The following is a 14,912-nucleotide window of genomic DNA, read 5'->3' on the forward strand; positions in this document are numbered from 1 at the left end:
CATACATTTTTATTGCTTAAGTAGAAGTCAAAATGAGCCCATGAGTTGATTTCTGTGAAAATACTTCCTTCATAGAGATCATGTTAGATATTTAGGTGTCTTTACATATGTGCATTTTCCATGCACTGTTGGGTGGAGAAAGTCCTTTGTGTTACATGGATCTGATAGCGCTGTTTTATAGAACTGTTTTCTTAATCTTCAAACATTCAAACCAAACACTTGTTCACTAAGAAAAAGGACAAAATTGTTTTGGCTGAATGGAATTCTTGGGCATTGTGTAACTAAATATCCATTTGAGCCTGTGATGTTTCACAAAACTAGTTTTCAGTGCAGTGGTTTTCTGATTTAAGTAGCCTGCTTGCCTTTCTCTTAAGGTTACCTTGAGAACTTATGTAGCATGTTTCCAGGAAAGGGTGGGAGTATTTCAACATAACCTTTTTGCTTTTCTTTCCTCTTTATATTTCTCAAGTGGAACTAAAATAATAATAATTCTTAAGATTTGTTTTTCCTTAGTTTTTTGCAGAGACTGTCATCCCTGTGTGTTCTTCCCTGCAGCACGGGAACACTTTGAATCTTGGCAGACATCTCTTTCAGGGTTGCTATGTACAAGGGACACTTTTATTTTAAAAAATTCAGTATTAGTAAAAGATTGACAGATGTGGAGACTGCAGAACTGGCTCCTCGGAACAAATATTTCCCACACAGCCTACCTAATGTGCATTGTTCTTGGCCAGGTGGGTACATCCAAGAGTGAGTCTAATAAATTATCAATTACAGGTGACTGACTAAATGCTACTCCTCACTCCATGCCACAGCTAGCAGGGACAGGTACTGCCACCAGGAGAAATTGTTGGTATCCTTTCCCTGTGCCAGTACATCTTCCATTAGTCCTCTTTGGGGAAATGAGGTTGCATGTTTCCTGAAGGTGTTTCTGGTTGCTGAAAAGGCTCTGGGACATGAGTCCTTTGCCCACCCTTATGCCACATTAAGATTGGGGAGAGTGGCTTTTTCTTCAATCTCAGTGCCTTTAAGTCTAATGCCAGGTCTTCACTACAGACATATATCGTTATAACTATGTTGCTCAGGGGTGTGAAAAATCCACACCCCTGAGTGACATAGTTATGCTGACCTAACTCCCTGTATAGGCAGCGCTATGTTGATGGGAGAGCTTCTCCCATTGACATAGCTACTGCCTCTCAGGAATGTAGGTTAACTATGCTGATGGGAGAATCTCTCCTGTTGGTGTAGGAGCATCTTCACTTAAGCGCTACAGTGGCACAGCTGCAGTACTGTATGTGAAGATGTGCTCTAAGGCGCTAGTCCTCATGCTTCTAGCTGGAGCATCTTTGTTTCTGTGAAGCAGCAGGGTGCAGATCTTGATTTCAGAATGAAATCTTTAAAATCACCAATCTGCAAGGGGCATGTAGTAGTGTGATTTCTGGTGTCTAGTGGAGATACAGTGGTATCAAAATCTTCATGCTCTTCAGTTCAGGGGCAGAGGTGGAAGAATATATACATACACCTGCAAAGATCAGGCAGCAGAATTTTCACATCTCTGCCTGAGATCTTCCCCAGGAACATATTTCTTTTATCCCAGTGAGAGGAAAACAGGGAAGGTTATGGTGCTCAAGAAGGTTATGGAAATTCTGGATTTCCATAAACACGATTACAAAATCACCACCATGCTTTGGGACTTAGTTTATTACCATATGTGCAAGTAAATAGTGGAGAAGCAGCAGGCATCTGTATCAACAGAGCTGAAGCATGACGGCTGAATATCATTGACCATTTGCCCTGTTGACTTCTGTACCTTATGTAAATCTCAAGTTCCCAGAGCTTCCCCTGGCCCAGACATATGCTGCTTGCCTTCTGACTCCCTAGCTCAAAAGGAAAGGGAATCATGGACTTTGTTTCCACAAAGTTTTCTTGGACCCTTAATTCCCATATGGTATAGCTTATCCAGTTATAGCACTGGAGAAAATTAATGTAGACAAGCTTGGATGGACTCAAGGTTAAAAATGCCTGAGCCCACATGAGTCTTGTCTACTCTGCTGCTTTGACCAGTGCTACCGACAGAGAACTGCACCCATAGCGAATTACAGACTAAAAAAATCGAATGTAGACAAAGTCATGGGATCCGTTCCCTGGTATAATATATCCTGTGTTTGACCTAGGACAAGTCACTTAACCTCTCTGTGCCTCTGTTTTTCCATCTGTATAACAGGTATATTACAGTGAAGTGCACGGAAGTATTATAGTATTAGAATGCTTTTACATCTCAGTATATTCACTTTCCTAGTTAAGTTTTTTTTTCTTTTTGATGTATGCTGTAACATTTGAAAAGAGGCAGAGAAAGTGGATCTTATGCAGTTATATATTGTCCATAAGAATTCTCTGTAGAAATTACCAACTTCAGAAGGGCCTTCTCATATTTTGTCCAGCAGAGGGCAACAAAAATGATTAGGGGGCTGGAGTACATGACTTATGAGGCGAGGCTGAGGGAACTGGGATTGTTTAGTCTGCAGAAGAGAAGAATGAGGGGGGATTTGATAGCTGCTTTCAACTACCTGAAAAGGGGGTTCCAAAGAGGATGGATCTAGACTGTTCTCAGTGGTAGCAGATGATAGAACAAGGAGAAATGGTCTCAAGTTGCAGTGGGGGCGGTTTAGGTTGGATAAACTTTTTCGCTAGGAGGGTGGTGAAGCACTGGAATGGGTTACCTAGGGAGGTGGTGGAATCTCCATCCTTAGAGGTTTTTAAGGTCAGGCTTGACAAAGCCCTGGCTGGGATGATTTAGTTGGGGTTGGTCCTGCTTTGAGCAGGGGGTTGGACTAGATGACCTTCTGAGGTTCCTTCCAACTCTGATATTCTATGTTTCAAACTAGTTTTGCTCATTTAAATACTGTAAAATGCTTTGTCTCTATATACATCACCATGCTTTCTTCTTTAGCATTTGTAATTGTGATTTCCTCTTAGAAGTTTCCACTTTCTCATTTAGTAAACCTTGATTTGTCATCCTGGTGTTTTTTCATGTTGCCCAACACTAATATGGCAAGTCTATTTCCTTGCTTAAGTAGCCAATACAATTAAATGTCAGCACAACACTGTGAAAGTTTTGTCAATTTAAGCTTTCCTTCCTTCACTGGTATCTGTCTGAAGTACACCTCTACCTCAATATAACACGACCCGATGTAACACGAATTCGGATATAACACGGTAAAGCAGTGCTCCGGGGGGGACGAGGGGCTGCACACTCCAGTGGGTCAAAGCATGTTCGATAGAACGCTCCCGAGGGCAGCGTTATATTGAGGTAGAGGTGTACATTTATAACCCCCCCATAACTGTAGCATCTGACAATCATAACACTTAGGGAGCAGTGAAATATATGTGTAAAAAATAAAAACCCTTGATTCAGGATGATTCAAGGGATTGGTAACATAATCTACAGCTTTTTCCAGCACCCTCTGAGGTAAGGAAGTACTATTATTCCCATTTTACAGAGAGGAACAGAGGCACCCAGCATCTCATAGGAAGTCTGTAATGGAGCAGGGAATTGAACCTGGATCTCCCAAGTCTAGATTAGCACCTTACCCATTAGACCATTCTTCCTATGGGAATGGACAGGGATGGTGTCCCTAGCCTCTGTTTGCCAGAAGCTGGGAATGGGTGACAGTGGATGGATCGCTTGATGATTACCTGTTCTGTTCATTCCTTCTGGGGCACCTGGCATTGGCCACTGTCAGAAGACAGGATACTAGGCTAGATGGACCTTTGTTCTGACCCAGTATGGCCATTCTTATGTTATACAAGTACTCATTGTCTTTTTCTAGATCCTACAGAAATAGAAGCCCTCCCTTTAAAAATCCCTCCCACAAATTAGAACATAACACTGTATATTTTTTTTAAAATAATGAATGTTGACGGTAGTAACTGTTAAATTATCTTGTTAGCACATGCCAATTTTTAGGTCTAAACAGATTGTCCCCTTTAATTTACATATAAGTGGGAATAATAATTGAAAGATTTTTGTACGGTTTTACGGTTTGTTGAAGTTGAAATTAAAATGTGGATGGTAGGTGATCTATGATAAACGTGAAAGAATTAATGCTATTTTTATTTATAATACTTTGGAGGTGCTCAGATACTACAATGGTTGGGGACCTATAAGTTAGCTTTCTATACAGCTTGATTTTAACATTTAAGATGGAACAGTGCTGTTTATCAAACTATAACGTGAAGTAAAAGATGGGATTGAAACTTTTTGTGTGGATAGAAAATGTTTCTTGTCAGCAGCTGTGCCATTTTATGCTGTTCCCTTGACCGATCTTATCAGCTAAACCAGGTCAGGATGGGTCAATACTCATATCCAAGACCTTCAAGGAACACCTAAATATTGTATGAAGTATTGTTAGTACTTCACTGTAAGTGAACCATCAACACCACTTCTCTCTGGGCTGATACTAACCAGTCCCTCAGCAGATTTAGTAGTTCTTGAAGTGGACTGCTAACACTCATTGGGTTCCCACTGGCATGGAAACTGAACTATGTTGTCACCCCTAAAGGTGGCCTCCCCAGGTAGAGGACTTCAGGTTTTTTGGGTTTCAATGTGTTACTTTTTACCAATACTGAAATTTCCTTTAAAGTGTATTAAAAATTGCTTCTAGATAAAAGTTCAAAATCTGCTTATATTGTATTAATTTAAACTTTCCAAAGTAAGAGCTTAGAAACTGCAGTCATATTTATTTCTGATCTGTTGTGATAACTAGCTCAGATTGAAGTGTATTTTGTACAATGATAGTGCCATCTTTCATTAAGAAAGGGAAAGCGTTAAGCATGTCAGTGTAACAGACTGAGTTAACCAGGAAAAGGCAGAAGCTAAAGAAAAGTACCACAGCCAAAATTGTAATGTACCATCCTAGCTTTAACTGAATAAAGAAGTGGTCTCACTGGGTGAAATTGTGGACATGACCAAAAAAGTAGAAGTGATTCTGCTATTTGAGTAAATTGTCATTACTGTTTGTTCTTATGCAGGTTGCTTTGCTGTTGAAAACCTAATCTAGTTCTCCCAGTCCTCTAGACTCCATGCTGTGAGACAAGGAGGAGCTTGGAACTCTGAAATGAAGATGGAGGCGATGGGAAAAGTAGAAGAACTCATTGACTCAGAAGTCTCACCAAAACTCTCTGAAAAACAAGAGGAAGCTCCTGGTGAAGATGGACCTATAGAACTAGACACGTGTGCTCAGAAAGATGGTGTGCCCATTGTAGCAGATTCTGTGGTGCTCTCCTCAATGCCGTGCTTACTGATGGAACTGAGACGGGACTCCTCGGAGTCTCAGTTAGCCTCTACAGAGAGTGATAAGCCAACAGCAGGCCAAATTTATGAGAGTGACTCTTCTAATCACTGCATGCTTTCCCCTTCTTCCAGTGGGCATTTGGCTGATTCAGATACGCTGTCTTCCGCAGAAGAGAATGAGCCCTGTCAGGCTGAAGCTCCTGTAGAGGGAGACCCTTCTGGAGTTTCTGGGGCTGCAGTTGGGAGAAAATCCAGACGATCCAGGTCTGAAAGTGAAACATCAACTATGGCTGCCAAGAAAAATCGACAGTCTAGTGATAAGCAGAATGGACGAGTCACCAAGGTAAAAGGTCATCGGAGCCAAAAGCACAAAGAAAGAATCCGGTTATTAAGACAGAAGCGGGAGGCAGCTGCTCGCAAGAAATACAACCTGCTGCAGGACAGCAGTACCAGTGATAGTGACCTGACCTGTGACTCAAGCACGACTTCATCAGAAGATGATGAAGAGGTTTCAGGGAGCAGCAAGACAATCACTGCAGAGATACCAGGTAGAGGATGTTTTTTAAACTGAACTGTAAAGCGCCTGACATCGTTTCTCAGCTGTCATGCTAGATTAGATGAGTGACACTTGAGAAAAACCAGGAGAACTGCAGCTCTCTGTAAATTTGAAGACTGCAGTGTATTAACAAGACATGGCAAATTTTAAAATCTGTTCTGAGGTTTTCAGTTTGCTTTTGCACAACAGCAAATTGTAGAAGGGACTATCTTAAATCTTGGAATTTTCGCATTTTTCTTTGTAAACCTATATGAACTCTTATCAGTGCTGGTTAGACGGTAATAATCATAATAGCCTAATTAGCCAATACATTATTATAAGTGGGCAACCGCACTTTAATATATTACAACAGCACCTCTGCATCTGTGTTTGAAATAACATGGCATATCTATTGCCCATTTTACCATAAGGCCCAATTCTCCAGTGTTGCACTTATGCTGTGCTTTCTAGCTCTACATTTCAAATTATAAGTTTACTTAACCTTTTTGTTAGTTACATTCATGCAAATTGCAGCTGGCCACTTACTTTAGGGCATAAATAAGAATTATTTATACGTGCCCCTAATTGTCCCCACTCCTGGTGTCTCAAAATTTTAGGAGTAGGCCAGTTCCATCCTTCTGTGTTATATTAATCTATAATTTTTATATTTCTGAATTCTCCGATATATCCATGTTGACAAGCTGGGTGCAGCAAATTATTGGGGCATTCTCATGATTTTTATAGCAGAAGAAAGATAAGTTCTTAAAGTTTCTTGTCTGGTGAGTCTTCGTTATTTAATTGGTGCAAATACCATGGTCAGGATTATGTGTGAACTATTTTTCCAGTATACTATACCTCAAAACCTTCATCGTATGGCAACCTTAAAAAATAAAATAAAATTTTAAAATAAATTTTTTGGTTTGCCAGTCTTTTCTGGGTGGATCTGCCTTTTCCCCCTTTCTGCTAACTAAAGAGGATATTTGGGGGATAAACTGCATGCTAAATAACAGCATATTTCTGTAGTTTAAAGGAAGATGTAAGGAAAATGGCAGTCTTAATAACTTTGACAGCTAAATGAATGTGTGTGTATATAATATCTAAAGATGAATTTACATATGATTTTACAAATAGCTGTAACTGCTTCAACTTTAATAATGGTGAATGGTGCTGGTCTATCTGATTGAAAACTGATATTTTGCTTATACTCTGTAAGGCTGCATCTCTTTGCTAGGATGTAGATTGAACACAGGAAATGCAGTTTATCATTGGAAGATATGGGAAAGGCACAGACTTCCATAATTATGTGGTTAATTCTGTTCTTTCTGGGTTTTTAAAAAAAAGTTTATTTAATAGTGGTTCAGTAGCTATATTTACCAATTAAAATAGTACAACGTAACTGATAACTTTGACAGTCACTTGTTTCATTATTTTTTTTTTTAGCGCATCCTCAGGACTTGGGGCCTGAGTTAGAACCCATTGAAGACTCCCGTTGATTTCGGTGGGCTTTGGATCAGGTCCTTCAGAACAAATAAATAGACCAGGGCCAGCTTTTCAAAGGTATTTAGCTGCCTAAAGTTGCAGATAAGCCCTAGTGGGCTTTTCAGAAGCACCTGGGCACCTAGCTCTCATTGATTGCAATGGAAGTTAGGTGCCTAGGAATTTTTGAAAACCTCACTAGGCACCTGGTTGCATCTTTAGGTGCCTACATACCTTTGTAAATCTGGCCCTCAGTCCTGGCCCTGAAGAGCTTGCATTCTTTGCCCACTGAAATCAATGGAAGGACTCTCTCGTTGACTTCAGTGGACATTGCATCAAGGCCTAATTTTACGTGTGACACAAGGAGTGAGCATACAAAACACTAGAGGACAGCACTGACCTGCATATCTTTTTTCATAGCCCATGTGTTCTGATTGACACTAAATAGTGGGTTTCTCTTTGACTATTCTTTTTTTAAGTGATTTTTAAGACATACTTCATGTTTTTAACGAATCCTTGCCAATAGGATGCAGTGATTAGAATATATTCTTTCACATTTCAGTTACCCTTTAAATGAAAAGGGTCATGAGAGAGATGATCCAGAATGCATCCTATTGCTCTTTGTGGGCTAGTGAAAATTAATAGATTTAATAGGTGTACTTGAGCCTTGAATTTGACCTGAGTTTCTAACTCTCCCGTTGTAGGTGGCTCACTAATGATCTGGCATGACTACTTTTACTTAAAATAAATATTTATTCTGCTTGATCCTTCTTCGAATTGGATGAACTGGTTATATTAAACTCATAATTATTTCTCTTAATAGAGAGCATTGAGAGAGCATAGCGAGTTGACATTGTGTTGTGAATAGGACCCTCTAAAGACTTTAAAAATTAAAGACCACTCAGACACTAATATAGGGCGGCCCAAAGTGCAGCCTGAAGGCCAAGTTCAGCAATATTTACCCCTATTGGTGATAAAAGGGTGATAAACTGCAGGTTTAATTGCTCCTGAACTTCAGTAACAAGAAACTGCTGTGCATCTATCAAGGGAAATATAAGAACGAGCAAATGTGTTCACTTATTTTGAAAAATTCTGTACCTCTTCATGCAAATGACTTATGACACTGTACTCCTCAGTGTCATAAAGCTTGGATGCTCTTGCACTAATGAGTTATTGTTTCAAAATTGGCTCAGCAGCTTACCATAGATGGTGTTTTGCAGACATGTCTAGCATAAGCATGAAAAATAGCTACACCAGCAAAGATGCTCCAAGATTATAACTTCACTGTAGGTGTTTTTCTTAGCACAGCTATGTAGAGATGCAGTAAAAAAGAGTAAAATATTCCTGCTGTCATCTTCTGTCAGAACATGTAAAATTATTTTACAGTTATAGGGGAAAAAAGAGTTTGTTTTAAACTTGTGGGTAGTTTGAAAATTAAAGTGATGTACTTAATAGGATACAATTGGGTCTTTAATTCTAAAGGATTTCACTGAACATCTTTCGTTTTAAGAGTGAAGATATAAGTAATTTTTGAACCCCACAATATGATTGCTTTTGCAGTGAGTTTGGGATGATTATTAAGAAGAAAAATGTCCCAGTAAATGCATAATGATGCCATAAACATAAACAATCTTACTAGCTATTCTGCTTTCACTCAAACACATGATTTCTGAACCAAACTATTTTGCAATAGAATTTCAATTGTCACTGCTAATCTGCAAACCCAATAATTTTCATTTAAAATATTAGCAGTCTTGTTTCTCTTCTCAGCTAAGGCTGAATAGCAAAGTGTTATGATGAGGTTTCATTACTAATACTTCATTACAATTATAACTAGATTAGTGGCATACATGACAAAAGTACATTCTGTGAGGCAGTATTCTTGAATATTTTACGTTGTTCCTTTACGCAGTATAGGCACTATCCCACACCCATTGAAGTTAGTGAGAACCTTTTAATTTACCTCAATGGGCACTGAATTGGGCTTCAGTACAGTAAACCACAATGGCTTGCTAATTCATGCAAATTAAGATGTCTCTATTGTATGCCAATATTGATGTTCAAGCTTTAAAATACAAGATTCCTAAGCAATCCTTGGATACATGATGGCATTCACTTTGGGCACTGATAAAATATGATACAGCAGCTTCCACTAGCCCTTCTATTATTGTTTAGGGTTTTGTTCTTTGTGGATTTCCAATTTCACCGTACAAACTGGCTCTGGATGAAGAAAACTCAGCATGCAAAATGATCCTAGGAATCAATATTTGGCTTAAAACAATTTGACTCTTCTTAAACTATAAAAACAGAATATTGTTATTCCACACACCATTGTGCGCTGCTATAAGTCAAAAACAGTTTGAATGTTAAAAAGAGCATTAATCCATGTTTTAGGCTAATATATGGGGGAATATTGTTAAAAGCTGGAATATTAAAGTTGGAAAAGTTGCCATTTCATGTATGTAAATTACCTGTATATTCATAAGGATTTTTAGTATGCTTAGTATGCAGGCCTTTCTAACACATGGTGCAATTTACATTGGTGCAGAGGGCCAGCACAAAGCATATGAACCATTTCAATTTCACCTAAGCTTCCTGCCTAAGTCTTTTGTTGGCACTCTGCCAAGGAATGAATTTTAACCAAAGAGTAACCGAGGATGATTATTCAAGAACAGATATATTTAAAAGTCTGTTTGGAAAGATTTTGCTGTAAAGTATGCAATTTTTCCTTAAAAGTATTGGGCTAGTGTATCAAGTGAGACCCCCACTATTAATAGCTAGGGACAAGATGCTGCATACCATCTTAAACTGATCTTGCCAGATCTCATAAATTAAACAACATTGATCCTAGTTGTAACTTGTGTGGGAGACCTAAAGAACGCACATAGTAGATTCCGCTTAATAGCTATCCTGATATTAGCAACTTCCAGTTAATGGCAACATATTTCTAGGAACCAATCCCATCCTATTAACATCAATTCGAAAATGCGCTGAGTACCCCTGCAGGCAGGTTTGTGAGGCTGGAAAGGTAGTGCTGGGACTTCTTTTCTCCAGTTGCAGCCCTGCAAAAATACACCACATCCTAGCAGTTCCTTCTGGGGCTTCAGCCTCTTAAACTTGCCTTCTCACGGGAGATGGGGGAGCTGTGGGCAGAGCAGTAGCAGGAAGAGGGAGGGGCTGCAGCCTGGATGCTGGAGTTGCTGTACCTCCCATTGTGCTCTCCGGGTTGTGCCATACCAGGGGACCTCACACAGGGAAGGAAGCTCAGGGAGAGAGACTGTGTGGCTCCATGGGTCCCAGCACCCCTGCTCCTTATGGAAAGCCCTGGCATCCAGGCTGCTGCCCCCAGCAGAACTTCCTTCCTTGGTTGCTGCTTTCTGCTTATCAGCAACTGATGAGTAACAGCAACTCTTTGCTGGCTATCGAAGGATTATTAATAAGAGGAAGCTATTGTAGATAGACAGTGTTGGTGATTTCAATAGCTGGTGCTCTAATCTCTAAGTCAGTGTTGAAATCACTGCCCCAGTGCAGTACTGAGGGATGTTATTCTGCTGGAGCTGCTATGTTTCATATGAGGCATAGTATTTATATCCTGATCTCTTTATGTCATTAAAGATTACAAGGCTGTTTGGTGTCCTAGCCAAATTTAAAAGCTATAAAGTTTAGACTGCAGAGAGATCTATTAGATAAATGTTGTTGTTTTAATATCATGAAAAAAGCACCTTGAAACTAGACTTTATGGCATGCAAATCTGCCAATAAAATTGAAAGATTGACTGAGGCATGTTGCAAACAAGCCTCTTGTAACATTTCATGTACAAAATCATACATCATCTTTTACTTAGAAGTGCAAAAGAAGTATTTCAAACTGATTGATATATTTGCTGCTACTATTAAGGTAAAGTGTAATTATACTCTGAATAGTGCCTCTTTAAAAATGACGTAGGATTACATATTTGTGTCTCAACAGCTATCATATCAAATTCCTTCAGCTGACAAGTTAAAAAAGCATGTTTTTTTTCTAGCTTCTAATCCTGCAAACTCATCCCAGGGTTTTGAACATCAATCTGGGTTATTTCTTACCCATCATCACCAATACTAAAAAACGATTGGGCAGTTAGAATTTAGTTAACAACTTGTTGGGATCTGATCCAAAACCCTTTGAAGTTTCCCATTTGTTTAACTGAACTTTGGATCAAGCCCTTGATGAGCAAGCATAGAGTTCAGCTTACTCTTATTGTATTGGTCTGCAGTAATATTTGGAAGTAAAAAGAAGGAAAATGTAAGTTTTGTCAGTAAATAGGTGTGACCCTGAATATACGCACAGGAAGCAGATCTGTTGAGCAAGATGCCATTTTTAATTATACTTTCTAATCACAACCTTGTTTTACATAAAATGCAGCCCACGCAATTGAGACTAAATATTATAAAGCAGTTTGCTATTGAATAGAGAACTTGAATGCTGAGTTTTATCCTGTTTAATATGAAAACAGATGAGTTGATAAGTCCTTAAAACAGGGGCTCGTAGTGGAAATGCCATGTGACCCTTAACTATAGTATTGCTGCTAATAGAAAATAAGAACAGAATAGTCTTAAATATTGGTAACTATCCAAAACTTAAGGATTCTTCTACATGTCTCATTTTAAATGGCATATCAAAGAGAATGTATTGTTTAAATGACACTAATTTTCTATAAAAGATAAAGCCCCAATAATGTGTTACTATCGTATCTCATTATCAATAAATTCTGGGTCTAGGTCATCCAGTGATTTTTCTGCATTTTAAGGCATTTTCTGTTGTTGATAAGATATGATAGCCTATGGATTTTGTAAACAATGACTTTTGTTTACTAGGACACCCATATCCCTATAGCAAGTCATTAGGTTTATAAAAAATAAAAAAAAATTGTAAACATCCAAACAGACTCTTCCAGAAATTTAGCTGAATGAAAAGTCACTTAATTAAATGTATTTATTAGTAAATATTAATAATTTAAATGTAAACTGTTGGTTAATTACCTGTTTTTAATAGCTTAATGTGATCCTTGTCTAGTTGTGAAAACATCTAAATAAAGTAACCCTTTATGTATTAGCACAATGTAACTGTTCTGGGTATACGCTGTTGACTTTTCCTCATACAGGTTCAGATCCTCATGTTACTGTCTTTTTGAGGTGGCATTTGGAGGAGTTTGTACACCAAACAGGGCCGGCTCCAGAGCCCAGCGGGGCAAGCACCCGCCTGGGGCGGCCCTTTCCCGGGGGGGCGGCAGGCTGGGCCGGCGGTGCCGCAGTCATGCCTGCGGGAGGTCCACCGGAGCCCCGGGACGACCGGACCTGCCGCAGGCATGACTGCGGAGGGGCGCTCGGCCCGCGGCTCCAGTGGACCTCCCGCAGGCATGACTGCGGACGGTTAGCTGGTCCCGCGGCTCGGCTGGACGTCCCGCAGGTATGCCTGCGGCAGCTCAACCGGAGCCGCCGGACCAGCGAACCGCCCGCAGCTGCGGGAGGTCCAGCCGAGCCGCGCGACCAGCGGACCCTCCGCAGTCATGCCCGCAGGAGGTCCGCTGCTCCCGCTGCTCGGGGGCGCCTCCCGGGCATGACTGCTTGGGGCGGCCAAATTTGTAGAGCCGCCCCTGACACCAAAGCATAGGTTACTGCTGCCTTTCTTTTTTGTTTAGAAGCTAAAATAATCTGAGACGAGCTCCTCTGCTTAGATTGTTTCTGACCCTTCCAATGACAGTCATTTTAGCACCTCACTGAGAAGGGAGAGCAAGCAGTTTCCTTCTCACTGGACCCAGGAAAGAGGGTCTCCTAGAAACAAAATGCCATTTTTCTGATACTGTGGACAATAAGGGTCAGGTCTTGCTCGTATTTGTATCAAAGGGAGTTTTGCCACTGATATCAATTTGGGCAGGCTTGGGCTTTGCATGGATTACCCCTGTGGTGTGGTTAGTCTTCCCTGCCATCAGAAACAAACAGAAGCTGTTTCATTCCTCCTTTCCCCATATAGCAGCATGGTGTTACTTACTACATGCAAGATCAGGGATTTTTTTTTGGTGACATTTTATTCTTCCTTTAGTGTCCAGTGTTGTTTTAGAAGTAAAGGCTGACAGGGCTAAAATTTGGGTTTTGCTACTTGAAACAGTACAATTTTAGTATCAATCTCTATCTCTGTTATGTATATAGTTGTGTGTGTTTACCCATCCCTTCGTGGTGGTGGGGCTAACTATTTAAGTAAAATGTGTATATATTGAGGTTTATCCATTAAAATCTGATATTTTTGTATTGCAGTTTAATGGAGGTATGCATTATATCATTAAATATTGTACGATGTTTTGATTTTTGAATCAACAGTGAAAGCATCTAAAGTTTCTGTGGGAATCGGACTAAATTTGGGTTCCAAAACCTACAAGCACATTGTGACAGCAGAGTTACCAGAAAAATCTAGAATGAAATATTTTTAAAGCCAAGAACTTGAAGTAATAACTCTGTGGTGTCCAGTGGGTTTTTACTTTGAAGTAAATGCTTCTGGTTAATGTGGAGGCTGCAGATTGGTCTCCCAATATTGTATCCATCTGGCCACAGTTAGAAAAGTTTATACTGTTTCCTGAGTTAGCATGCCTTAATAAACACTATAATGTTCTTACTTAACGTTGTCTTATCAAATGGCCTCAATGTCTTTAAAGCTGGCTACAGTCGTGCTGGGGGATCTGGAGGAGCGACCAGGGAAATTCCAGGATTGCTTGACAGGGGCACCGTGTGGGATAGGAACTGCATAGGCAATGTCCTGGAAGAGGCCATGAACTGCTTTGCCGAGATGCAGAGGCAGACAGAGGAGAAATTTCGCATGTGGATAGAAAAGCTAACCCGTCTTGACACAGATGAAGAAAGCAAGCAACAACTGGAGCCCAGGGAACCTAAAATGCAACTAGTTGGCCAAAGAATTCCCCCTACCACACAGTCAGGGGCATACATGCAGATGCCTGATAGCCAAGTACTTCCACAGCAGACCTTTAATTCTTACGTGAGCTATCAAAATGTTGACGCTACATTAGAGTTTCCAGCGACTTTTAATAACAATTTTCCAGCTGTGTTTCCAGAGAATGGGAATATTGCAGAGCATGATTTGAATCAATCAAAAACTTAGTCTTTAAAATCTTGACATTACCTTGGATTGTGCTCAGAACAAAATTTGCTTTTCTCCATGCAAGTATTTTTTTTTTCTGTGATGGGTTTTTAACATTATGCCATAAATGTTTTATTTAAAGAAAACTTGTGGTTTAAAAAAAAAAAAAAAAGGAAAATGCACACATACACAAACACATGCAAAACTCAAAACAAAAACCTCCTGTCACCAGCGTTTGGCAAGATGTAAATTAGAATCCTTGTTACATACCCTTGGAATGGTAGAGCTATGTTTGTTATAGTTGAAGCAATCAGTGTATTCATCTGTATGTTCCTCTTGCATGCCAAAAAGTTTATATAGGGAAATACAAGTTTAAATTTAAAGGCTTAAGGAATCTTAGTGAACCTGACTACATAATAACAATTAATACATACTTAAATATCCCTTTATACCTAAATTCTGCAGCTTAAACTTGTCTACATA

The 14,912-nt window shown here is 39.7% G+C and overlaps 1 protein-coding gene across 3 annotated transcripts in view; it reads left to right on the forward strand.

The window, feature by feature from the left end:
* C6H18orf25 (chromosome 6 C18orf25 homolog) overlaps positions 1 to 14,912 on the forward strand; it is a 72,783-nt gene that overhangs the window by 14,978 nt on the left and 42,893 nt on the right. The window contains exons 2-3 of one of the 3 annotated variants that reach the window (XM_045021677.1): positions 5,032 to 5,841; positions 13,990 to 14,549. In XM_045021677.1, the coding sequence (XP_044877612.1) occupies positions 5,118 to 5,841; positions 13,990 to 14,450 (1,185 nt within the window). In that variant the 5' untranslated portion in view covers positions 5,032 to 5,117 and the 3' untranslated portion in view covers positions 14,451 to 14,549. Of the gene's footprint in view, positions 1 to 513; positions 735 to 5,031; positions 5,842 to 13,989; positions 14,550 to 14,912 lie in introns of those variants that run through there. The other 2 variants (XM_045021676.1, XM_045021674.1) reach the window with 2 other exon arrangements.

The sequence above is a fragment of the Mauremys mutica genome, chromosome 6 (genome assembly GCF_020497125.1).
Source record: "Mauremys mutica isolate MM-2020 ecotype Southern chromosome 6, ASM2049712v1, whole genome shotgun sequence".
In the NCBI taxonomy this organism is placed as follows: domain Eukaryota; kingdom Metazoa; phylum Chordata; order Testudines; family Geoemydidae; genus Mauremys; species Mauremys mutica.